The following is a 26,707-nucleotide window of genomic DNA, read 5'->3' as shown; positions in this document are numbered from 1 at the left end:
CAAAGAAAGCCTTCTTACGAAATAAATGCCATCTATTTCACAAAAGTGTCCTGGCCGATGCTGCCGACGTGCACGCTACAAATCCCTTAAAAACGACACTCTGACAGCGAGGAGCCAAAGTTGAAGTGTGCTATCCGATACGTGGTCGCCTTGGCAGGTGCTGATAACCGCCCGCGATTTATTAAATATGCTGCGGTTGAAATAAGCAATGCAAGGACACATACCATCAGTCTGAAACTTCAGCCTCAATATCCACGTTTCTGTAGTGAAACCCTTCATAACCTTTTCTGCACTATTGACACAATGAAATTCCTGATGTAATTATCTAAAAAGAGACAAACAGCTATAGTTTTGCTCCTTGTCTATTTTATCAATGGCATATTTAGTTTTAGGGTCCCATACTGTACATACATGCGTATTATAGTACAGGCCTTTAGTTGTATACAACATTGATTTATTTTTAATGAAAATCTCTTGGCATGCGTGCGTAGGAAACCCGACACACGACCTGCTTTCGCAGTTATGTAATTAATGTGCCAACCCATGTGCACTATAGTTAAACACCAAGATATTTGTAGTCAGTGACTGACAACTCTCCGCAGCTTCATTGCTCGGCTTAAGCAGCTGTGACGATGATGGCATTGAATTGCAGAAAAAGGCCATAAGTTGCAACGCCGTAGCACAGTGGCAGACTTGATCCAAATGCCTGCACGCTCTTCGAACTGCTGCTGCCTCGACCGCCGGTGTCGGGTGGTGTCTGTGGCGCCATCCTTGGGAAAGGCGTGGAAGCCTTAGAGAGCGGAGAACTTGACTCGTTAAATCTCGTTCGGTGCCAGAATGTCGGCTCTCGGTATTGCCTCAACGTCCCAAGCAGCAGGAGCTAAAATTATTTCATGTTTAAAACGCAAGTAGATATTTACTCCTGAGAACTAGGTTGCCATCCTATTGTTGGGTTTTGACTTTGGGCTGACCTAGAGGGCAGGTGACCACATGATCTACGTGCCCACGGCAGTGATGCTCGAGCGCCACGTTAGGTGCATGACCCGACATTCATGTTCGGGAAAGTGCTTTCCATGACCAAAAGCCCATTTCGAAAATTACCGGTAGGCTTCCCTGAAACATCCGGTTACTCACTCCGGGATGCACGAAGGTGACGGCCGCTATTATTCGACAGGGGCCTTCTGTTTTTTTTTTTTTTTTCTCATCTTTTGAAGTTGCTAGGAAGGGAAAGCAAAAAAAAAAAAGGGGGCTGCATTCAAAGGTAGTGCATAGCAAGGCCTAATACCTTGCTCAGATCCTGGACGTCTCGTCGTCCTCTTCCTCGGGCAACACCGCTGGCCGCACGCTTGCTCGGGACACCCTCCGCCGGGGCTCCGCAACGGGCGACACCGAGAAGCGGGAGGGCCAGTAGCTGGTGCGCTGCTGCACCGAAGAGCGCCGACGGGACAGCGGCGCACCACCCGCGGGAGGAGGGGACAAGGTGTCCCGCACAGGACTAGGATTGTCCTGGGAAGAAAACGTCGCTCTTTCGTCTCCCGGCGCTGTCACATTTCTTGGCGTCAAAGCGGTGCCCAGCAAGTTACATGCAACGGCATCGGCATTCGCGTGAGTGTTAGAGGCATGGAACCATACTGGATGGACGGATTTTAACGACGTGCCACTTCAATCAAGGCGGCGCCTGAGGCCACCTTGCATGACAAATTTAGGCGATATTTTCCGGGTGAACATGCGGCAACTAACAGTTCACCTAAATTTGCTAGCCAGCCTGTTGCCAGCACGTTTTATCAGTTCAAATCTCCCTGGTGCTGCTAGCATTACTTTCTTTAGATGTGTTAAACTCAACTACCAGAGATGGCGCACAAGATGGGCATCGCTGTTGCATGTGTGAGGTAAAGGATCGTGATCAAAAGCACTTTGATGCCGTGTGTTAGTGCGTCGTCATCAGCATTAGCTGCGTCGGCTGTGCAGTACCGAGGTCGCCATTCACATCCTGCGCCAACTGCGAACACTTTCCACACTCGAGTGTGCTCATATCATCCGCCAACTTAGGGTGAGTTTAATCGCTGTGCAACATATTGCTTGGTAGCAAACTGATCCATTTCCTATAGTGTACATATTATATTTAACGCCAGTTTGTTCATTAATATTTACAGCATACAAGGCCATGTGACTGAAAGTCCAATTTGGTTTCCCTAGGCCAGGATAAAAAGAACTTTTTTTTTATCATTGGTCACATTTAGCTTGAAAACATGGTAAAACATTTAATAGCGCTAACGTTTACGCAGATAAAAACTTTCGCATTTTTCTCTGTCTCTGTTTCGGTAAATTCAACTCCTTAAAGAAAAAACAAATATTACAACGACTTTATGGTGAAATTTTCTTGATTTTATCTGCACCAAGGACCCCGTCAAGTTAATGAACATAATGCGTACTTCAGCTCAGTTATTAAAAGATGTAAAATTATCAATGCGTAAATCACTCGTCCTATTTTACTTGATTTATTAGGCTTGCATTATACACAATCTTCACAAAATAAGACATTACCTAAATCAAGTGCTATAAAAAGCTGTTTCATTTTTCACCAGCGCCGTCAAGATTACTGCCCACTTTCACTCTCCCTACACTGCAGCTTCATTATCAAGTCGTGGTATTTGGAAGTCAAGAGTTTCGTATCGTTTTGCGGCCACCAAGGTGTCAAATCATGTTCCGATGAAGGCGTGCATTGTCGCCTCTGGTTCCGGTATTGGACCGTGTCCTGAGCCTGTTTACGCAATTCCATCGACACACGGGTTTCTACGGTGGAGAATCAATCAGTACGAGGATTCAAACCGCACCCTTCTTGCAGGCAAGGCTTTACACTGCTGCGCCATTGTTGCGCCTCGAATACGAATCTACAAATCCAAAGTGCCTAGTTACGTTATGAGCTCGCACTGCATTTTGTTGGTTTTCCGACGTCCACAACTTTTATTCCTTATTGTTTAATGCTGTTTTATTTCTTATTGTCTATTTGAATTTGAAATTTTTTATCTTAATTTTTTACCTTTTCTCTGTTATGTATTTTTAGTTTTATTGTTATTAATATTTATTTGATTTTACTGTTCATTATTATTTTTATTCCTTAGTAATTAAAAGTTTAGCTCATTTCAATTAGTTGATCTCCCGGCATTTGTGACCCCGTGACTGTTATTGTGGCTGTAGGAAGAAGGAAAAAAAATGCGCGGGCCTGCTACTGGCTCTGTAGCTGAGCCACCTCCGCTGCCTCGTGCGGACAGAAGAGAAAATAAAGAAGAAAAAAAAGAAGAGGGAGAGAAAGACGCGCGCCACACAACGGCCGTCGTCCACCATCACCGAAGCGGTGGCGGGAGCAATGACGGCCTACAACGAATAAAAATTCGGTGGCTGGCTAGCCCCCGCCGCGAGCAGCGTTGGCCCACCGTCCCAACCCCGTAGGGCCAGGAACTCGACCCCGTGACTGGGAACATTTCCGGGTGTCACATATGGCGGACAACTTCAAGGATTGAGATTTGGCGCTTCTTAAGCCATATAATGCTTTTGACAAAAACAAAATGTTTACGGGCACCCACAGTCAGCGATGACTCACGTATGCGTGAACGCCGAGGCACTTGCTGCTGCGCCTTTCGTAGTTGTGCAGCATGTTGGAGACCATCTGGCTGCCCCGTCGGCGCCTTAAGCCGGACTCCACGTCCGCCGGATCGGCACAGGGCGGAAGGCCACCACCGGGCAAGGCGGCCATGGTCAGTCGCCGGGCCAAGCTTTGCTGTGTCCGCAGAAAAAAAAAAAAAAGCCTAATTACGAAAACATTGCATTTTCTGTCACCAAATTCCCGCCACAGCGAGACGAAATTCTGGTTGGTCGCGGCAGTGATATCATGGAGGTCACGTAACCAAAAAAGGCCTATCAGATAGGAGCACCCACAAAGTATAATTCAAAAATGATCGCTTAACCCCTCGCTGAATTCCGGTTCCTTCATGGCTTCAGCGATCGGCGCCGGGCGATGTGGTGACGAATACAACGAAATTGACGCAAACCCACAAAGGAGATAAAGCTGCCCACTTGAATGATACCACATACTGTTTTCAGCATTAAAGTAGCACAGAAAAAATTACACTTGTGTTTATTTTATTTTTATTTTTTATTAAGTAGTGCGCAAGACTATCGTGTATATGAGCCACCACGCGGAATTATCTTATGCAAGCTAAACTAACCATGATTGAATTTTTCTCGTGCAGTTCCAGTTTCACCCGCTGAAAGACTGCCGTCGTAAACGCGCTTTGGTCACGTGAGTAATAAAGAAGCCATAACTTAAAAAAAATGAATAAACAACGATTATAACTTTTCAGTAGGCTTGCGCAAGCCTACGTGCAAATTAAAACCAAGAAAGCAGCAATAGATACTGCCGTTTTTTACGTCTCATTGGACCTCAACACGTCTAACGTCGCAGTCGTGTTTCGGTGGTTGAAACCAAAACCAAAGCTGTGCGAGAAAAAAAAATCAATTACAAATTATTTACGCCCCGCCGGGGTGGTGCAGTGGTAAGACGCCCGACCACTGTCCGGAATACCCGGGTTCGAACCCGACCTCGGCGGCTGTGTTTCGATGGAGGCGAAACGAAGAAGCGTCCGTGTGCTGTGCGATGTCAGCGCACGTTAAAGGTCCCCAGGTGGTCGAAATTACTCCGTAGCCCTCCACTACGGCTCCCCTTTCTCTCTTTGCACTTTCACTCCCATCCTCATCCCTTCCCTTACGGCACGGTTCAGGTGTCCACAGAGCAAGTGTGACAGATACTGCGCCTTTCCCTTCCTGTGAACCAACCAACCAACAAACCAACAAACGATTTACTTCTTTTTTGCATGATCCACAGAGCAAATGATGTTCGGTAATGTGCGGCGCATCATTTCATGAAAACTTTGGTGTCTACACTCCTTTAAGTGCCCTCACCAATTTTTAATATGTCCGCCGCTTTTCGAGCATTAAAGGCGCTGCACTTTTCACAAAAAGCTTTTGAGCATCTGGTCTCTACAGCTGCAGCTTGTGCATGGCCATTCGAAGAGAGTGTGAAAGGAAGTGCGCGCGCATTTTCAGAAAAACCTGCCGTGTTTCCCTTATTAACAGTTCCTGCCTGGGCATCAATGCAACGCTGTGCTGGAGGGGAACAGAGAAATGGTCACCTGCAGCGAAGCGCTGCCTAGATGCGCAAGAACCAAATAGCCAGAGAGCCAAGATTAAATCTTCTATCTCACACCGAGCATTAGGAAATTGTCACATTTCTATATGAAAGTCACTACAGATTATTCACTTGCGACGAGTACTCTCGACGCAGTAGTTCAACAGGATAGTTAAGCGGGTGAGTTGGTGATACATCGTCAAAAAAAAAAAAAAAAAAAAAAAAAAAACAGCGCGAAGAAACGGGGACGACAGGAAGAAACAACAGGAACAAGCGCTGACTCAAATAAAGTTTAATCGCAGAAAACACATTGATATAAGGTACAGAAACAATAAAACACCAAAACCAAACCGCACGTGTTACTATGTGATGTCCAGATATGCAACTTCGCAGTCACGCAGAAGCAGGGAAGGTTTGCTGACACACAATCTTTCTTTCTTAGCCATATTATACGCCTCGACGATTTCCCTGGTCAACTGGTCGGGGTGTTTGTACAAAATGTCAGTAAAATGCAAAGTACTTACCGCCGGTTGACTGGCCAAATGCCTTGTCACCGTCTGGTAGACTTCGTCGTCCTCGGCGTCCTGCGGAAGCGAGCAAAAGGAAACAATTAGGCTGCATGCATAAACATTTGGGGTCAGACCAGCTGATTGACGCTGAATCCAGCGACGAAGTTAAGATGCTCTCTGCTCGCCTCGACTCACACAAGGCTCCAAGCATCGAGTCAGCGTCTGCACCGGCAAAGCGGGGCTCAGATGTTCTTTACGGTACGTCCCCAAACCTAGGCGTTGACTTCCAACGCGAGTGATTTTAACGGCTTGTTGGGCACAGGCAGGTCGTACGGAATGTCGATTTGTGCATGAAGCAATTCGAAAGTTGCAGTTTACACCACACTGACGCATCGTACACACGTCGCCCATGCGAATTCGCAAGTACCAGCTGCCTTGTCTGTGCAAAATACATTATCCTTCGTTCTCTCACAGATGGCTGCGATATAATACCACATAATAAAAAAAAAAATCCGTGCCTTTTGCTTAAGAGCCGGCGATTTGCTCAAAGATCTGCTTCGGAGAGGTCGATGCGTTGCTAAGCTTCAACCTTTTGATCTAATGATTCCAATTGGAAGAAGAAACTAACAAGGACCGTTGTGACCTTTACTTATCTATGATTCAAAATTCAACTGGGTATAATTCCAGAACCAGTGCATAAATCATAGGATATAAATAGCAGAAACAAATTGTTACAATCTGGCATGTTTCTTTTCACCTACCATGAGGATGTCTTGCAACGTCTGTAGCTGCGCTATGCGTGACTGCGGGTCATCCGAGCACATGATCTTGGGATCCACGCCACTGACTTTCTGCACGTTTGCATGAAGTGACTCTCAAACATTGCATACGAAATTTCAATGGAAAAAGAGGAGGAGGTTATCAATTATAAAAAGATAAATAGCGAAAGCACCTTCCCCGAGAGAACAGTTAACAGCATAAATGCTTCGTTAAATAGAATTAAATGCAACCACAGTTTCTAACTTCACAGCTGTGACTAGATTGCAAATCAGCAATTTCAATTCACCTCCCCCCCCCCTCTTTATGCTGAAATGCGCAGTAAAGTAATAAAATTAAACTATAAGTGCACCAGAAAATCGTTATACGGGAAACGCATGACAGAGCTTGTTTACAGTCGATTTTAAACGAGAGCAATCTTCATAAGCTGCAAGGGTGTCAAAGCACTCCTGATACTTACCGCCCACTCCTGGAGGAACTCCTGGCCCAAGTCATTGGATTCGTGAAGGGTTCGGTTGTAGTCGCGTGCAACCTGCGAGGACACCGAAAACAAAATCAGCATGGTTCTGAGGCAGGCGATGTTCTGTTCGATATATTGCAGACAAGTCGAAAGAAGCTTGAAAATACGGCTTGTCTTTGCACACGCACATTGCTTTTTACTCTTTTCCTTTCAGTAGAAGCCCGGAATATCAAGCCCATTTTTCATTCCGACCAAAACGAAATACATCACGTGTGACCATACGTTAGTACGGGGTCTAAACCTCTTATCGGATTCAGACAGCGTGGTATCTGCCGCTCCTCTTCCCCTCCCCCATACCCTTCCGGGAGGGGGGGGGGGGTATCGAGGAGTTGCCGGATAAGGAGAGACATATTTTGTATCCTTTCTAGAGAGTCAATGAGTGAGTGAAGATACAGCACAATGACAGCGCCTGCCTTGCTTGCAAGTGCCCACTTGGAAGTGCCAAACTTAATCGCCTTACAAGGGTGCTTCTCTGTTAAACGTGACCGTACTAAGGTGAAGGCAACAACCGTGACATTACCTCGGGCACATTGGGTTATTTTCACCGTGAGTTGCTTCAGAAACAGCAGGGCTTCGCAAGAGTTGCTAACCGTTGCCGGAGATAAAAGTGGGGGATTCTCTGCAGCTGTTGCATGATATAATTGCGTCCTCCCTTGGTGGGCTATGCGAGAGCAGTATATGCCTGTCCCAACAACGACGATTGTAAGAACCTTACTTCATCAAAGCAAAGCTAGCGGTAATTTCAAAGCAAGCACACATTCAATACGAAGTTCAGAAGCCCAAAGCAGTGAATAAAATGGCGCACTACGACGGGCAAACGAAAAGTTGAGAAATTGTATTCAATGAAAAATCAGGACCAATGCTGCTCGACCCGTTAGGTTTCTTAGGAAGTCAGCTCCGCTCGAGTCACTGCGCACTCTTACCTTGATGTCATGCTTCCAGAAGCGCTGCGTTCTCGGCATGCTGGACTCGGGGGCGATTTCCTTGATCTGGACGCGCGCATGAAAATACGTACGTGTTGAGAAAACAATAGCTGTCAAGGGAATATCGCGCCCTTCGGTGCACAATTAACTTAGAGCGAAAGTTCATTTTGACCTGAAAGGCCAACTCTGCCCACAAATGTTTACTGCCAAAACTGGTCATGGGCTAATTGGTCACGAGTAGTGACTGATGATATGGCTCATTTCTGAGGACCCTTATGTCGCTGCTAATGCACTGCTGTGGTGCCGAGAGAGCATTGCTGAAAATCACTCCTTACATATTTCTGTCATGAGCAGGAAGGGCTTTTTTACAGGATACAGCGCATCTTTCGTGCTGCAATAATACACAACAGTAGCTCCGTGCTCAGTGATGTAGTGACATGCTCTGATACAAGCAAAAAAGAGCATCTGTTATGCATCTAACCAATATCAGCACTTATAATATATTCATAAATACTGATTACACTATTTCAGAGCAAAAGAGTTATTTTATGTTGCATATCGTCACGACAGAAAGCTTGTAGAAATGCGGTTATAACAGGCCTGTTTTGTTCTGTTGCTCCCCTATTTTCCTTAATCACCGCGCTCCTCTGTAATTAACACCTGGTCCTCGCTAAGCTGTCTAGCACAGCTTTTATCCGAGGTGCTACTATGCGCAGATATCTGGCGAAATAAGATAAATTTAATTAAATTACAAATATAATTTTAAATGTCTAACGGTGCATGCTAACCGCATGATCAAAATACTAAATTATATTAGTATGACAATAAATACTGCAAGTGCAACGCAGGTATGGCAAGAGCGGGACAGATGCATATAAACGCGAAAAAATAAGAGGAATGCGAGGATCGCTTTGCGGAGGTAGCCAGACTTTAGCGTACTATACAAATCAATTAGAATTTAGTGATCAGGCGCAACGTTAAACACAACAGACTCAGGACGTGGGCCCAGAAGGAAAATTCGAAATGGAAGCGCATTTTTGGTTCATCGTTTTCCTTTTATCTGATCGGCCAGATAAATAACGTCGACGAATATGGAGCGAGGAAAGGATAAACTATTTTTGACATTATCTTAGCACGGCAGCGCAGCCCCAAGGTCCCGTTCCTCCAAGCTTACAGGCCATCGCAGTTGAATTCTGTTATGCATGTCACCATCAGGAGCCATTTCAAAGCCATCCCTTTGAATTTCTCTTCACAAAAAAAAAAAAAAAAAAAAAGTAGTTACTGCAAGGCGACGCGTTTTGCGAGAAAGTGGAGAAATAAAACAACAGCTCGGGCTTTAGTTCTTTACCGAATTTGGCACTTGCTGTAAAGCAACCGATAACGGCACAGAAGCAACACTTTTCACCTTATCTGACAGACGCAGGACCCAGGCACATTTATATTATCCTATACGAGAGTAATTCTTTTATCAATGCGAAACGTGCTTGTAAGAGGACAAACACGGCCTAACCCTCTCCAATTGGAAATCGATAGCAGAAAATTTGAGTGGACTGCATAATTGCATAATTAGCGCGTAGGAGAGACACCCGAGGCGCTGGTATGGTGACTAAATTCCCACAGAGAAGGAAAACGCAGGCGGGCATACTAGGGAGATGCGAAACCAGGCGACGCAGTACAGGGCCCATTGTACCGAAGCGATGCGAAATCAACTGACAGACTTATTCGTTAATTTATTGAACCTACAGGCACCGAAGGGAATTTTGTAATGGCACTGCAATGTCAAATAAATGTCAATAAAAATTGGCAAAATAAGAACTTTGTACAAAACCAAAATATAAAATTCTAACGAATTCAAGAAATATATATGAATGTTATAGAAAACAGCACATGGGGATACATAAAAATACAACGAATGCATACAAGGCGAAAGACAAGCACGTGCATGTAAATTTAGCCCCACTTCGGACCGCCTACGAGTATGAAAGCGGAAGCTCGTGCACGCAGCGCAGCCCGATTCCCACATTTATTCTTGTGGTGCGCGCCACCCCGCGACTGGTAGCCTTGTGAACCCTTTCTACTTTTCTGACAGCGCCCTCTCCTTTCCTCCCCATATTCCTCTGGAGGAACCCACTCCACTCTTCTGAAAAGGCTGCTATACGCTGTCACGTATTTTAGAGATGATTGGGCATATAATTGGTGGCACACGTGCCGGCTCGAATCCCTATCGGTAACTACGCTAGCAGATGTCAAGTAGCTAAATGGTATGACACCCCCTGGTATGCCACGCTACAAGAATGACGGTTGCGTCACAATTTCGATACTAAATGGGGCAAATTTGGCGCCATACGGAGGTCCGTTAGTGATACATTACGAGAAAATGGCGCGCCAGAGGTGACAATAGAAGGACCCTGCCACTCTATAGTGACATACGTGTCGTAAGCCGATAGCGGTGTGTTTAAAGCGAGTGCGCTGCTGGGAGCATGAAATCCCAGCCGTGCGCTGGCTGATCATGTGCCCTAGGATTGTAGTTTTCTTTTTTTTTTTTCTTTCGTTCTCTCTTGTTTCTGGTTCGAAACTCCCCGGTTCGTTTGTGAGAGCAGATGCTAGACTGCATAGCGCCTGTATTTGAAAATCTGTAGTCTACCGCATCAATAATCAACCACGTTGCCCCTTGTATATTGGTATTGCAGTCCAGTGCGTTGTCACTGACATCTATGAGAATTTTGTGTTTATGTTCAAATATTGACATTAAAATACATCTTATTTAATTCTGTGGTGCATGATGTCCCACTTGCCGCTTCTTTGGCTCGACAACGCCTGGCGTCACAGTTGCTATGGTAACTGTGACGACAGATCTGGAGCCAGCAGTGAGGCATGGAAGGATATCAGTTTTAATTATGGTATATTACGACAATTCTTTATACTCGCTATCAGTTAAGACATACTACAAGGACGTTTCATTGCATCCAGTCTTATTTATTGTACCCGGTTTTTATAAGCTGCCGCTGAGACCGTCATCTACTTTATAAATAATTGCCACAAATTATGTTTTACTCAAGCCATTACGGCCCACCACGTACCTTTAATATCATCACTTCCGGCGACAGGTTCAGCGCTGCATGAGACAAGCAAGGCTATCGTCTTAAAGAAGACGTAGGCGGATTAACCTTAGAAGCACAAGCTGAGCACGTGCTCAAAGAATTGAGCAAGTTCATTCTCAAGTGATATGTCGCAGGGGAGTGCGGATGGATTGAAAGCTTGCATGCATGTAAGGATGCTCGAAAAATTGCAATGATTGCGCAAGCGGATAGATGTGCGCCATAGAACGCGGCATCAGCGAAGGCCTATTGGTGTGTGCATAGCTGTGAAACAAACACAAAAGTGAAACTTAGTAGCGACTTTATAAATACGGGATACCAACGTTCATACTTCTGTTCAGATACACTAAATTGGTGGCTATAGTTGGAGATAAACCAGCAGCTTTGTTTTCTATTGATTATAACTATGTTTAAACATTTATGGTGTAGTGCCCATATTGAAGACTCAAATTGGAGACGAAGGCATACATTGGTTATATAAGCCAGTTTTCGGGCATTATAGCATGTCGTGGACATTCATACGAATACCTACCTACGAATGCTGCGTTCATTGATGATGGGAGATAAGAAAGTGCAACAATACCTTGAGAAGCAGTGTTCCAGCGATAATGATGCAAAGGATGTTGACCACGGTGAGGCAAAAAGAGTTGATGGCCATCACGGCGCACTCCTTGTGCATGTTGGCGTTGTCGAAGTAGTACGCATTAAAGCCAGGATAAGCCACGAACGCCGGGTAAGTCTCCACAGTGCGGTTCAGCTCCGTACCTGGAATCGGCACTGTCACCTGCACACCCGCCAGCGAACACTGTTGCAGCGCACGTATACGGCTGGCGCTGCACAATACTGAAGCTGTTCTATGATCGCATACCAGCTGGGCAGTTGGATGCCAAGTATATATTAGTCCACATTTTTGAGGTTAGCCAGAGCCGACTGCAGTGATGTCATGAACCACCAAGTCTACTATATCATTGACATGGAAGAAGAATAAAGGCTGCACAAAGGCGCTTACAGGTCAATGCCCATACCACAAATGACGCCATCCTCTGGCAAACTACAGACACTGACCGCAAGTCATGCAGTAGTATGGATTCAGTGTTTCAAATCTGGTATGGCTATATAAGCAACTATGGCTGCAGAAAGAGGAATGTAGTGGTAAAACCTCTTGAAAAGGAAATAACAAGAAGAATAAGATTGGGATGGAGCGCATTTGACAAGCACTGACAGATTATGACTAGCAGCTTACCAGTATCACTCAAGAGGAAAGTATACACAAGTTGCATCTTACCTGTACTCACCTATGGGGCTGAAACGTGGAGGCTAACCAAGAGAGTTCTACTTATGTTGAGGACAACCCAGAGGGCTATGGAACGAAAAATGGTAGGGGTAACATTAAGAGATAGGAAGCGGGCAGAGTGGGTCAGAGAAATAACTCAAGTTACCGACATTCTAGTGGAAATCAAGAATAAATGGGCATGGGCAGGACATGTAGTGCGAAGAGAGGATAACCGATGGTCGCTTAGGGTAACAAACTGGATTTCAAGGGAAGGAAAGCGTAGCAGGGGCTGCAGAAAGTTAGGTGGGCGGATGAGGTCAAGAAGTTCTCAGGGGTCAAGTGGATGCAACTAGCACAGAACCGTGTTAAGTGGAGAAATATGGGAGAGGCCTTCGCCCTGCAGTAGGTATAGCCAGGCTGATGATGATGATGACAACCAGCAACCTGGTAGCCAGCAGACAAGAAAGTTTGCTGCCGACAGACGCTTATACTTTGTGATTACTCGCGGAGCAATACAGGACTCTCCTTCGCAGCCGTGGAACCAACTGCAACGATTCACACCCCGAGGCCGCAATTAGGCGGCTGAATCACAGCACGCAAATGCCGAACACTACTAGATCGGCATCAAGGTCGCGCGATTGAAGAGGTTTAGGCTTTCACGAGGGACACGAGCAGAATGGCGATCGGCGGCTGTCGGCGATCTACGAGATGCTGTAACTAAGTCTATTCCAGGCGCAGCTACATATAAGCGAAGTATATTTTTCCTTACTCTGCATACGTTGAACAGGTAAGAACCATTAATATCCTGTTCAACTGCGTCTCATGAGGCGGTAATAAAAGTCGCCCCGGGTTGAAGGGGTTTAATACCCGTCTGATCTGAACAAGAACAGCACCGGTGTAGTAGGCTTCTACTTCCTTGCTTCTATTTATAGAAGCAAGGAAAAGGGCTTCGTATTGGGAGTTATCATTAAAAGGAAGGCCATGAAAATCAGCAAATCCCGTAGTTCGAAAGGGTTCTTACTTCCGTACAAAGCCAGCGGTCCAGACGGGGCTGTTTAACCGGATCCCAATAAGAACTATTTAGAGCAATCAGAATTTAGTAGGTGAGCGACTGCAACTGGGCACATTGTTATTTGATAGTAGAAGTTCCCAAGTATATCAGGGACAATTACTTGAACATGCGTCTATTAGCAGAGAAGAACGCTGGGCATTAGGTAAGAGATACGGGGTTCTGGAAGAGGATTGCCGTTCTCCTGCTTGGGCCAAAATATTGGCCTGCATAATTAAACAAAAGCTATCAAGCACTTTTTAGAATAATGTCCAGCAAGCTGAACAGGTTCCACTACGGTGCTATTAAATAGCCCAAAGAGTGCCGAGAGAACATGGCGAAGTGCGCGCATAGTCAAACGATGTTCACAAACCATTTAACGAAAGAGCAGAGGTACTTACGTTGATGGGGTCCTGCCCCAGAGACTTGAAGACCTTCATAAGGGATAGAGCCCACAAGGAGCCGCAGTTGATGGAGGGTGGCAGGAGGGAGGCAGAGATGGCCACCCCAACGAGGCATGCCGAGTTGCCGCCCAGGATGGCCATGGCCACGCCTGCTCCCGATGGCAGCGCTACCAGGGCACCCACCCACAGACTGCGCCACTGGCCTCGGGCCGTCTGCTCGGAGTTGGGCCACGTGTTGGGACCCCAGCCCCCGGGGCCCTGTATGTCGCCCCAGTAGGCCATGATCAGGCCGAACACGAAGCCGAACACGAGGCAGAGGCACAGGCCGATCAGCTCGGTGCGGAGGCCGACCTTGACCAGTGACTTGTCCCGGATGATGATGCCAAACGTGATGGCGGCAATGGGACCCTACGCGACATCCCGTGTCCCCACCGGTTATGGAGGGTAAAAGAGAGTTCGAAACCACGCAAAACGCGCGCGCAACCAAAACTATCCGTTAAAATTGTTGTTACTGTATAGTCTTAAGGAGATGTCAAACATGCCTGCCGGCACTCTGACCTGGACAATAAGACTTGCTATGCGTTGCCACCACGATTTTATAAGAAATTCGGGCGAAATCCTTATATGCTCCATTAGCCCAGAACCCGTCGTATTTTAGTCTATTGGAAAAAATCACGAGCATGTTTCTGACAGGGGGTAGTTGACAGATGACAACGCAGGGTACTGATTGGTCGGCTGTTTGTGTGACGTCATGAGAGCACATGTCACGGCTACAGGAGCTGCTATCTTGTGCAGCAAATTTGAGGTGGAACTCAAACACAGCGGAATCCTTGAATCCAGTGTCAAGCATTCTAGTCCTAGGTCATGCAGGAACATTCATACGGCTTGATTAAACCAAGGGCTAATATATACATCTCCCTCGCCCAAACCTGGGCAGTACCGATTGCTGTGGTTCACCATACACAGCATTACAGCAGTTTAAAAAGTAACGTATTTATTGCGAGGTACATCCATTAGAACAAAAAAAAAATATTTGCAGGCTGTTGATAGAATTAACTCGAATTGAGCCTTCCTTCTCTTCTCCGAGACTCATTGCTTAATTCAGAACAAACCGTGGTTCCTTTAATTCTCAGCGTTTCGGTTTCTGACCCGACATAAGTGTCCATGCAGACGTGATAGCCATTAATTTGATAGCAGTTTTAATGCCACATAATGCTAGTAAACTATCGAATCCTGTCCGCGTATATTGAGGCAAACGCTTTGCAACTCGTCAATAATTCACGTGTCTGTGCCCTAAAGAAACAGTCCCAACTGTGACCAGCGCATCCTCCTTTTTTTTTTTTTTTCTATACTGATCACTGGCCTACTTCACTGCTAATCGCGGCGCTCGGTACTACGCTGTTAACTAAAAGAGGCTAAGTAATGCTTCTGTGTATAACCATGCTTGACCAAATTAAGCCATCGCTTTTTTTAATCCCTATGATAGCTGTACCTTGGCAGGCATTCCCTGACCTTTTTGGGCTTTTTCTATTTATAGGTACTTCAACATGAAGAAATGAAGCTGCTGCTTTAAACAAAATCATTCAGTCATCTCGTGTACGCTGGTTGGCAAATCCGGACTCTCTTCTGCCTTCTCGACCATTTTTTGCCCCAATCTCATACGCGATGTACTCAAGGGGTCCTCCCGCTTCAGTGAGCTTAAGCTTGCTTTTCGGATTTCCTCATTCAGTCCCCCCCACCCCGCTTCCCCCCTCCCAAGAAATTGTGAGGTGAAGCTTCTTTTGCGTCAAAAACACAGCCCGAGGGATTTGCTTCTGGGCCGGATAGTGTGGCAATGCCATGGTTCCCTCTCGAAGACGAAAGGAATGTTCACCCCCCTGAAGCCTTCATCAGTACCACTGCACAACTTGGAAGAGAGACTCGTGGTGGAAGTGAATTTTTTTCACAGAGGACTGGGGGGAGGGGCCGTACCATGAGTGGCGAGACGAGCATGGCGGCGATGATGGAAACCACACTGTTGTCCATCAGACCAAGCGCCGCGATCATCCTGCGCATGGAGGGGACGAAGAAATATCATTCATTCATTCATTCATTCATTCATTCATTCATTCATTCATTCATTCATTCATTCATTCATTCATTCATTCATTCATTCATTCATTCATTCATTCATTCATTCATTCATTCATTCATTCATTCATTCATTCATTCATTCATTCATATCGGCCCAACTACGTTCATTGCAGGAAAGGGGCCTCTTCCATTCACCTTCAGGTAACCCTGTACTGTGCCATCTATACAAGCACATTATCTTCGCAAACAACCTAATCTAATCCGGCCACCTTACCCTCCTGGCCACAACTAGCCCTACGCTGGCTTTCTTCTAAGAAACACTTCTAAGACATCCCCTAATATCTTCCTGTCACGCTGTATTTCGACTATGATGCCACTAACTGATGCTTATTTTGCAATATACTTCGCTCCCCCCTCGCCGTCTCTCAGAGTTACACCTAAGTAATGGTGATAATCGTCTATTTCCATGTAGCACGCTAATCGACCTAATTAAACCCTCTTCGTAAGCCTCCAATCTTCTACGCTAGAGAGTTTCTCATTGCCACGCACCAATGAAGCCACGGGAACCCCTCTATCATTGCCACACAAAGCTGCTTGTTACCTTGCGCCGCTCTTATTTGGCCATTCAGGCGTCGCTCCAGTTTCAGAGCTAACGCAAGCTCTGCAGTGCGGAGCCATCGCAACACTCTGTCGATGTCCCATTCACACGGTCGGCCGCAAACGAAGCTGTCGCAACCAGCGCGTGCATATGATAATCACGAGTCCTCCACATTATGGCGACTAGACACGTCTAACCTGCTCGCCTCCGAGGAAGCAACGAGCAGAAGGGAAGCAAGGGTTTCGCATGCAAGCGCACATGAACACAGTGCAATCGCTGTCAAGTGCAGAACCAGTGGCAACGGCGACACATCGGTGCTGTGTCAGAATGCAGGTGCAATGACTGAAGGGAGACAATGGTAAACGCCCGTTACAGAAGCCATGCTGCGTCATGGACGGAAATCACTTCCTGCGCGCCGCACGTGTGTCCCTCCAGAAGACCCACTCGTCGGCCCATAACGCGTCTTCGCTTACACATCCACTTTACCCCTGTGAGATGGGATCGGTGTTCAAACAAGTCACGGATTCCTGGCACAACTTCTTGACTGGCAAAATTGGAGCGCTAGAGGGAACTTGACGTCCGTGTAAACTTCTACATAAGGCCGCAGCCCACCATTCGGCTGGTGGCAAGAACAGTGCTCACCCGGCCAGCAGGATGAAGGCCACGAAGTCGAAGTTGAGCTCCCCGTTTGACCGCACGCCCTCTACGACCTGCGAAAAAAGCATACAGGATAAGTAACGAGCTACGCAACGTGGCCAAATAGCGCCCTGCTTCCCGAGATTTAAATCTTTTAAATATCTGGGAAACCAACACAAACAGGAGCCGTCGCCGCCCAAGGCAGAGCGGAAAATCCTGTGCAAAATCTACTCCTTCTGATTAAAAGGCACGTTGGTAGATTAACACAAAATACTCCCATGATTTCACTGCGTGAGCCCGGGTTCACAACGTGGGTGGCGCAAGTTTGTCGGAGAACCGGTTGACAGCGAAAAACTCGGAACTTGCATGAACGTGGGCTGGGAAAGTCGAGCACATCTCACGCTCCGATAGTCTTCCTTTTACGTCTTACTGAAAAAGCGTCATCATTATGGTCACGTTGCTCAAAGGGTATGCGTTGGCGCGGTTTGTTTTTGGTAGAGCCAGCCTGGCTATTTTTGCGCGCTTTTCTCGTGCAGCGGCAAAAACCCTCCTGGTGGGCAAGATGGTTCGCACGGTATGTACAGTCTTTGTCAAAATTTTAGAGCCCAGTTAGTTTGCTTCTAAGGAGTGTAGTCTGGCCCTTCCGACATTCTTGCATGTTCTACTCATGGGAGATGCTGAGGATTTATAACTAGCTACGCACTATGGCTTATAGGTAAACCTTGAATTGTAAAGAAAGGAATAGGGCGCTATTTGGCCACGTTGCGTAGCTCGTTACTGATCCTCGTCGTTACAAATCATTCGACGATAATCTTTGGAAGTTGTAGGTAGGTGGCGCTTTTAGGGTGTAGATTGGTAGGGTGTAGGTGGAGCGGGGAAGTGGATCGATGGTGCCGAAGAGGAAGGGGAATAGTGTGCGGTGGTTGTGGCAAAGGGAGACTTCCCGCTCCGGCTATACAGCCAGACGCCTAATGTGAATCATTGTCGCAGAGCTGGTGATTTCACAGTAAGAAGTGCACGAGACGGGTGCACGTCCTCTGCAGAAGCATGAAGTAATATCCTTATAAAAGGCATTTTCAGATTGCCTCACGGTAGAAGGCTCCGGCTACTTTGATTTCAAGCAGGAAAAATGACACTAACCTGAGCTACTGTGAGCCGCGCCGTCACAGACTTCAGGAACTTTTGCTGGGCAGCTTTGAAGCCGGTCGTCTCCTCCCTAAGGATTGGACCCGTTGTTTGTTTTAATCACCCCACCAAAGGTTCAGCACTCAGTTTGACAAAAAAAAAAAAAAAATCAACTTGCGCCGTACAGCCCACCATACCAATGCACATGCACATATCAGTATAGACGATTAAGGCCCGAATTCTCGCAGGACTTCTACTGAGTGACCGAGTTTAAGTTGCACTCTTGGGCTACAGAAATGTTACTGCATACTAACTCGTCTACCAAAATGCTTCAATGGGACACCTGCCAGCAATTATGGCAAGCGATTTTCCGCCCTAATGCAGCGATGAGTGTTGACTGTTCAAATATTTCGACCCATGTAAGCGTACAGAATAGCGGCCAGACCGATAATACTGAAGAATAACGTCGCATTAGAATGCTGTATATACTTACTCAAAGCTCTCTGGTGTGCTGCCGTCCCCACCTTGGTAGAATATAGCGCATGGAACAACCCTTTAAAACAAAGCGAAATAATTTGTAATACATCACACTGACGTCATACACAGCTCATACAAGTTTTCTAAAACAGGCCGTGTGAGGCAGAACCGCTAAAGTTACGAGCAAAATAATTTTGTTTTCTTCAGAAAGTGAGCATTATTGCCGTGAATTTCTTCGGAATGCCTGCAGAAACTGTGGCTTTCTAGACAGAGCTAGCCTTCAAGTCATTTGTCTTTCGCACGCTAAGAGCGTCAATGTCATTCAAAAAGCACTAGCTAGATCACTAAGGAAAAAAAAAAAAACAGCAATCGCACCCCATCTTTCAGAGATATCTGATCACATCCTGCGTTAGACAGAAGGGACGTCCTGCTATGAGTGGATGAAAAGGAAGCAGCTTCACGCGGGCTGCGACAGCAAGTCAGGGCAACGGATCGCCCCCTTAGTTGTGTCGAGGGATTTCGCGCCCACGCAGGGCTTACGGAAGCAGACACACGCAGGGAGAAAAGCCTAGATGTCGTCTAGGTGCAAGTGTCAAAGCAAACAGGGCAGCAAACTTCCTTTCCACAACCGGAAGGAAATGGTCCAGTGATAAGCACCACCACGAGAGCAAGTGTCAATGCTGCAAGCACGTGTTGCGATCCTCCGCGCAGGAGTGCGTACACATCTGTTCCGGAATTAAATACACTCTGCCCTGTAAATATTCCCTCTTCCTTTACGTTCGGCGCCCGGTACGTAGTACAACTCATGTTACCTGGCAAACGAATGTTCACGTCACGAAAATGAACAAACTCGCCCGACTGGAAACGTCAACAAACGGCTTACGGTGTTTGTTCGGACCTTTGCGCTTGTATCGACCTTTGAAAACGCATAAGCCACTTAGAAATGCGTTCGTCGTATTAACTCCTGAGTGCCACTAAGTGACCAACGGTAGTGCGCATGTATCTTAAACCAGTGTTACTTTAAACCAAGAGAACGTAACGAGAGAGAATGGCTATGGCGCGCTTCGGTCACGTGGAGCCGAGAAGAAAGGAGAATTGACAGTGCCTTGTAAAAGTTAAGGCAGAGATGAAAATTGTTGCATCTTTGCCAAGTATACAACTGAGAGCAAAAAATCACACAGTGAGTTGGGTCATTGACAGTTTTCTTGACCCGTCTTTCGAGCGGCATTTGTTTGTTTCAAAAGTTTCCCCGCATTTCGCGTCAAACGAGGAGCATGCGTCGAGCCATGCACAGTGAAAAAAAAATTTTTTTTTTACAACTTGCTGCTTCAAACAAAAGAAGTTTTAACGTACAATGAGGCCTACTAAATAAGCATGGTTCACTGATTTTGGCAAGATGCCCGGGAACGTTCGAAACACCGCGTTAAACCTGAACCTACACAGCGGTTGCAGACCATTCCTTCCAATTCCGTTCTACCGAACATTTCCCGCTGTGCTGCACCCCCCCCCTCCTCCCCCCCCTTTCCCCATGAAAAAAAAAAGAAATTCTATGCTTTCTATTGGTTGCCCATCGCAGTGCCACATACTAACCCAACAGTAGAGCCAGCGTCCAGTCCGATCCCTCTGGAATTTAGAGACTTGAGCACCAGATCCGTGTCCTCTCCGGATTCGCACGGAAACATCACCTGCGATCACGAGTAATGCGCAAAGGCGTTCACCGGAGTGCCTTGAGAATAAAGTTTGGCCACGTCCGCAGAGCACTTTTCCAGTGGTATGGTCTTACCATTGTTAAATGCTTATTTCGGCAGAGATCTGCTCGCCGCCCTGCAAACACGCATTGCTAGCATCCCCACTCAAGTGATTCACACAGCGGCTATCTGTTTCCCAGGTGATGTTTTTACAATATATGATGCCACAAGGAAATTGGCCCCGTTACTTTTTTATGTAACTGACTAATTGCTAACTGTGGCTAATGTGGCTAAAGAGCGCCAAGCATAAGGTTGGTGGTTGACTCGGTTTGTTAGCCTTATCTAAAATGATTGTAAAAAAGATAACTTTTTTTACAGATGATGTGGACGGATAATGTGTACAGGTGATTTGAATGGTGTTTCGGGCCTACAATGCAATAAGCGCGAGGAATGACGGTATGTAGGCAAAAGTTTTAAAAAGCTAAAGAAAGTATGGTTTAAGAACTGCTTGGTGGGGAGCCGCGGTGGGTTCACATCAGCAGCATTGCACTGCGTTCCCACTATTCCCAGACCTCGCAGCGTCAGCAGACTAAAAATGTCCACGTTTTCCCACATTTCTCCGCATGTAATGTCTATCACGATTGCTTCCAGGAAGGCTGCACAAGATCGTAAGTACGCGGGGTGGGCGCCCTCACAGTTCAAGCACTTGAATTCGACAGTGTTGCAATGGTCGCTTTGTGGGCACTGCAGTTTGTACAGGTTAGTCGGCATCGACATGACTGCCTATCATGCATAGCATTAATTGAATTACAGTAATGGAATTACTGTAATTTAATTACTTTTCTCGGTAATTTGTAATGTAATGAATTCCTTTTTCGGGTTGGTAATTTAGTAATGTACTGAATTACTTTTTAGCAGTAATTTCGCAGCAAAAGTAATTAATTCCTTTCGAAATTGCTTTTACAAAAATGTGCCACTACTCTTTCAATAGACAACGAAATAGAGTGCCGCGAAAGCAGGAAGGGCGTGCTGCAAGCGAAGCCAGCGTAACGGATCTGCAAAAGGGGATCAGTGCGTCTGAGACCTCAACCATTTTCCAAGCAGCAGGATACAAGGAGTCAAGGGAATGCTGAAGGGAGAGATTGTGCAAGAAGGCTGGAGCTGAAAACTAGTTTGGAACGCGGCGCAGCGTCACTCCCTGTTGCGTCGGCTAGGGCACAGTGGTGCCTGGTTACACTCGTCGCCACGGGGCGAGGGAGGATTGGGGTTGGGGGAGATAGGCAGAAGGGTCCATGAAGTGAGGCACCGTGGCTTGAACATTACTGTGCAGTGAGTACAAATGTACCGACATCGATTCTTGGGACTGCGGAAGCAATAAATAACCTAGCTTCGGGCCTTCCAAATGGCGGATACCGTTCCAGGCCAGCAAGACGCTGGGTTCGCCGGTCATTTCAAGACCGTTCGACCATGTTTTTTTTTTCTTTTGCGGTAGTCTTGTTTTTGTAATCGCCCGTACTGTAGGAGAGAGGGAAGGAATAGCTCTCTGGGACGGAATTTGGCGGGAAGACGAAAGAATGGGTGTGCTTCGCGTCTGGAGAACAAGTTGTTTTGTTTACTAGCTTTGCTTAGTTTTTGCATGCATGGATGAAAACTAGTAAGTAATTTAAAAGTAATTTAATTACTCAGTAGAAGTAATTGTAATGTAATTTCATTACTTTTTGGGAGCAGTAATGAGTAATGTAATTTAATTACTTTTCTGCGACTTTCAGCAAAGTAATTAGTAATGTAATTTAATTCCTTTTCAAAAGTAATTTTGCCATGTATGCTGCCTATCGTGACGTGAAAACTAGACGGTGGGCCATTGGCGAAATTGAAACCACAAATTTCCCCCGTGCGGTTTGTTCCCCGCGCCAGATGTCGAAAGGCTATATGCGTCTGCATGTGCCTTGTGTAGTTGCGCGCTCCCACTCTCGCTCTCGAAGGGCTTCAACTTCGGCCTCACTGGTTTTTCCAGGAGATTCCGTTAAACTTTAAGAGATGCATCTTGGGACATACTTCAAAACGCAGCGCTCTTGTCTACGGTGATGAATGTATGATATGATTCTTATTGGAAAAGACCGAGGATGTATTTTACCCCATGCAAGCTCAGTTTGGTTTAATCTGCACGAGTAGGCTCAGAATACTAATCTCTTATTAGAAAGTATAAAGAGATGCATCTTTGGACATACTTCAAAACGCAGGGGTGGCTCAGTTGAGGGGCCTGATAACATTCTGACCTCTCTTTCTCTCTCTCTCTCTCTCTCTCTCTATATATATATATATATATATATATATATATATATATATATATATATATATATATATATATATATATATATATATATATATATATATATATTTAGAGCACATCTTTTTTTTAGAGCACATGATCTGTAGCGCATATGGGGGTTATATTTCGCCCTAAATCGGGGACAATATTATAGGTATCCTGAATAAGAATTGCCATTTAATTGTCACTAAATAAGATAGCTCCTTGAAACTTGTAACGGTCGTTTCATCAGTTTTTATTCAAGTTGTAACGGTCGTACTAGCTTCAGACTAAACGTTTTCTACTCACCTCAGTTACTTTATAATTTTTCCTTCACCGTAAAATAGTCTAGCTGAGAACGGCATTGAAATTGGCTCCAGTTCTAAAGCCCATTTATGAAACTACGAAGTTCAATTTTCCTTTTCTTGTTTGTTACGAAGTTATGATGGCTATTTTGTACAGATGATGTGATCACATTTATACCATGAATTTACAGGTAGACATAGCTCCCTCGGACACTATTTACTACATGCATGATTGATTTCGGTTGAAGTTTTAGGCTGGTATTGCACTACTTGCACTGCGGAATTTTGTTTTCTCTTTGTCAGTTTTTTTTTCTTTTTTCGAGCTTGTGTGTTGACTAACGTTGTGTCATTATTGTTATTACACATTGGTTTGTTGTGTTCTTGTAATTAAAATTTTCTGCCGGTAAGTCAAATATTTTCCCCCCTCAATAGTATTTCAGACGCTGTTATTGTACTTGTGCACACACAGGACCCAGAACCCCGTCAGGCTCATTGGAGATTTTTCTTTTGGAGTCTTCCTTTGTGGTGAAATAAAAAGTGATTTGATATGCACGCCTCCTCGTATCTAGATTTTAGTGATGGCGGTGAACTGTGGAGGTGTGGCGGCTCGTGTTGCGCAGCCAGTTATTTGAGGCACGAGTACCGTATTTGGCTGCATTCCTATATAGTAAAGACAAAATTGCTACGAAGGCCCAGTGGTCTAATGCAGCGACCAGAAAAGCTCAATAATTCGCGCCGTTATGTTCCTGAAAGGCACTCGTGGCCATAGTGTATTGATTTGTTACGTGTTTAGTTATGTGCTGGCGGCATGGTACGTGATCTTCCGGTCCGCGCCAGCCAATCATGCTTTTGAGTGACACCACCACAAGGTCAACACCGAGCTTCCGCTTAAACGAGCCTTCAATGCTATCGCCTCCTACTACAGCCTCCTACAAGTTCCTTGCGTGTAAGCGGTAATCTTGCAGCAGCGCTATGGCCGTACAATCTCACCTGGTAGACTTTGTCGGAGCTCCGCGAGCACCACACTGCATCGTCCACGCCCAGTTCCTCCAAGCAGGATTGAAGAGCCTGCGCCGCCAAGTAAAAAGTACGAAAAACACAAGTCCAATCAGTCCAATTAACACTGGCCTGACCTAATATATGTAGGACTTTGCGAACTGAGTTCGAACCACTATACCTACTCCGCGACTAGTAAGCACTTGTAAACAACTTGAAAAGCTCTATAAGCAGATAGAAAGCAATCTGACCAGTGGGGATTCGGAAATATTGAGCCACAACTGCTTTTTATTCGTCCCATCATTGTGTCCTGACGCTACGTTACTGAATCAGCGCAGCGCTTTTATAGTTGAAGAGAACGTCACATTAGTTGCGGGGAAAGACCGGGATATAGCAACTGCCTGAGCACTAAAGTCGCCCACAAAAAACAGCATATCCAAGACGTTCATTAATAGCTCTTTACTCTCGCCAGCATCCCCACTTGTTCCACAGGCAAACGCCTGCTGGTTTGCTCTTACACGGGCGCTCAGATTCGAAAGCTATATTTTCCGGAACTATAAGAAAACTATTGCGACCTGCGTAACAGTGTTTGAAACTGACTAGGCCTGTGCTTGACATCAAAAGTTTCTATGAAAGTGTTTAGTGCAAAAACTACGAAAGCCGTTTCTTAGGGGTATAAAACTAACGTTTTGAATTCGGTGTTGACTTCACGGCTTTCATTCTTAGTGTGCTTTTAGGCGAGAAATGAAACGCAACGATGTGCGCATGTCCGCTGATAATAATTAGTTTATAGTCTGCGCAAACTAGCATTAGAGTGCGGGAGGGTATGCTAAGAAAGAAAGATGACACGAGTAGCATACACCACCACCAACTAGCTCAACTTTCCGTATTACTGCAAGTAGCATACAATACGAAATGCACATATAATACAAAAACTTAAGAAGTCACTGTAGCACAAAAAAACAAAACACCAATAAACATAATGCTAGCAGAATTTGAATACAATTTGTTCCATTCGCGAATTCGTTTGGGGAACAAAACTGTGGAAGCTCCGCAGTCTTGCAGGGAATCTCTTAGATTTTGAACCCTGGTCCACGCGGTAAGAGGCAGTAAACGTGAAAGTAAATATTTAGCCTTTTTGAAATTTGAAATTAGCACCGCAAGAATAAATTGCATATATATATATATATATATATAAAAAAAAAAAAAAAAAAAAAAAACCTTCAGAGGCAGCTTTCGTAGATCGACAGCTTTCCTAGTGCCCAAAGTGCGATATTTCGGACTCTTCGCACGTATGTTTGCTGGAAAAGCGTATGTTCTCAGTTCTTGAATGTCCAGCCTGACATACGTTTCCTTGCGTAATTGTTCTATTTAGTTTGCCTTCTGCTGCAAGAGCGTACCTAGGGCTTAGACTATTCTTCAAAGAAAAAGTGAAGCACTGATTAAATAAACGCTGCCCCTTCCAACTTTTGGTCCGTGCACCGCAGCATCCCTTGACCTTTGATTCTAGTGCGACTCCACAAGTGTCAAGCTCGAGAGTTTCTAATAGCACTGCGGGCAAACAGGGCAGACGGCAGAAATTTCTCAACGCGACAAATGCAAGTTATGCGGCCGAAGCCGAAACGGTGCTCGACCGCCGCGGTGTCTCCTCTGCTGACTGCGCACCGGAATGCCGTCGGCAAGCCCGTGTGCTGCTGCATCGGCAGCGGTGTTCGTCGTCAAGGCCAACCACGAGCAAATACGGGCTCAGATCGTAAAAGAACCAACAGTCACGGCTGAACAGAACGCGAACGATGGGACTTCCTGAGCCACAACGTGAACTGAATGCAGTCTCCTTTCCTGCACCTTCAATCTAGAAAACAACGCGCTCGTCATCATAACCAGTCAGACTATACCCATTGCAGGACAAAGGTCTCGCCAATATTCCTCTAAATAATCCGGCCCATGTGCTAGCTGCATGAGCCTGACCCCTGAAAACTTCTTAACCTAACTACCTAACTTTCTGCCGCCCTCTGCTACCTTTTCCTTCTTTTGGAATTCAATTTGTTACCCTTATCGACTATCTATTATCCTATCTTCGCATTACATGTCTTGCCCATGCCCATTTCTTCTTCTTGATTTCCACTAGAATGTCATTAACTCAAGTTATTTCTCTGAACCACTCGGCCCGCTTTCCATTTTGCATCTACCATTTTTTTTTTTTGTCCCATAGCCCGCTGCTTTGTCCTCAACTTAAGTAGAACCCTTTTCTTTAGCCTCAACGTTTCAGTCCCATAAGTGAATACCAGTAAGATGCAACTGTTATATACTCGACACTTAAGCGATGCCAATAAGCCGCTACTCATGATCTGCTAGTATTTGCCAAATGAGCTATATTATAATATTCTAGTTATTTCCATTTGTTGTCCGGACATGCAGTTACCATATCTGTCCTAAGTAGATATATTCACCTACTACTTCCAATGCTTCGTTACCTAATGTAAACGGCCGTTCCTTTCCGGGCCTATTGAAAATTACTTTAGTCTTTCGAATATTAATTGTTTAGGCTTACATTTCTGCTTTTCCTGTCTAGATCATCAACCGTTCTTTGCAAATCGTCCCCTGAGTTATTTAACACGGCAATGTCATCAGTGAATCGCAGATTACCGAGGTATTCTCCATCAACCCTTATCCTTCACTGCTCCCGTACCAAGTATAACAATAATTCCTTTAAGCAATCTGTGAATAGCACTGAGGGGATCGTATCTCCTTGCCTAACTCCTTT

The 26,707-nt window shown here is 45.6% G+C and overlaps 1 protein-coding gene across 1 annotated transcript in view; it reads right to left on the bottom strand.

Moving 5' to 3' along the window:
* LOC146178152 (uncharacterized) overlaps positions 1-26,707 on the bottom strand; it is a 70,093-nt gene that overhangs the window by 1,383 nt on the left and 42,003 nt on the right. The window contains exons 3-16 of the mRNA XM_084577972.1: positions 23,938-24,015; positions 20,237-20,331; positions 18,663-18,722; positions 18,185-18,260; positions 17,051-17,118; positions 15,709-15,784; positions 13,735-14,145; positions 11,596-11,796; positions 7,915-7,980; positions 6,932-7,003; positions 6,456-6,545; positions 5,710-5,769; positions 3,602-3,778; positions 1,286-1,506 (exon numbers count right to left, since the gene is read on the bottom strand). Coding sequence (XP_084434098.1) covers positions 1,291-1,506; positions 3,602-3,778; positions 5,710-5,769; positions 6,456-6,545; positions 6,932-7,003; positions 7,915-7,980; positions 11,596-11,796; positions 13,735-14,145; positions 15,709-15,784; positions 17,051-17,118; positions 18,185-18,260; positions 18,663-18,722; positions 20,237-20,331; positions 23,938-24,015 — 1,746 coding nt within the window. The 3' untranslated portion in view covers positions 1,286-1,290. The remainder of the gene's footprint in view (positions 1-1,285; positions 1,507-3,601; positions 3,779-5,709; positions 5,770-6,455; positions 6,546-6,931; positions 7,004-7,914; positions 7,981-11,595; positions 11,797-13,734; positions 14,146-15,708; positions 15,785-17,050; positions 17,119-18,184; positions 18,261-18,662; positions 18,723-20,236; positions 20,332-23,937; positions 24,016-26,707) is intronic.

This window comes from Amblyomma maculatum, chromosome 9, assembly GCF_055883805.1.
Source record: "Amblyomma maculatum isolate TAMU_Amacu chromosome 9, ASM5588380v1, whole genome shotgun sequence".
In the NCBI taxonomy this organism is placed as follows: Eukaryota; Metazoa; Arthropoda; class Arachnida; order Ixodida; family Ixodidae; genus Amblyomma; species Amblyomma maculatum.
This window is presented reverse-complemented; position numbering and strand designations above follow the sequence as displayed.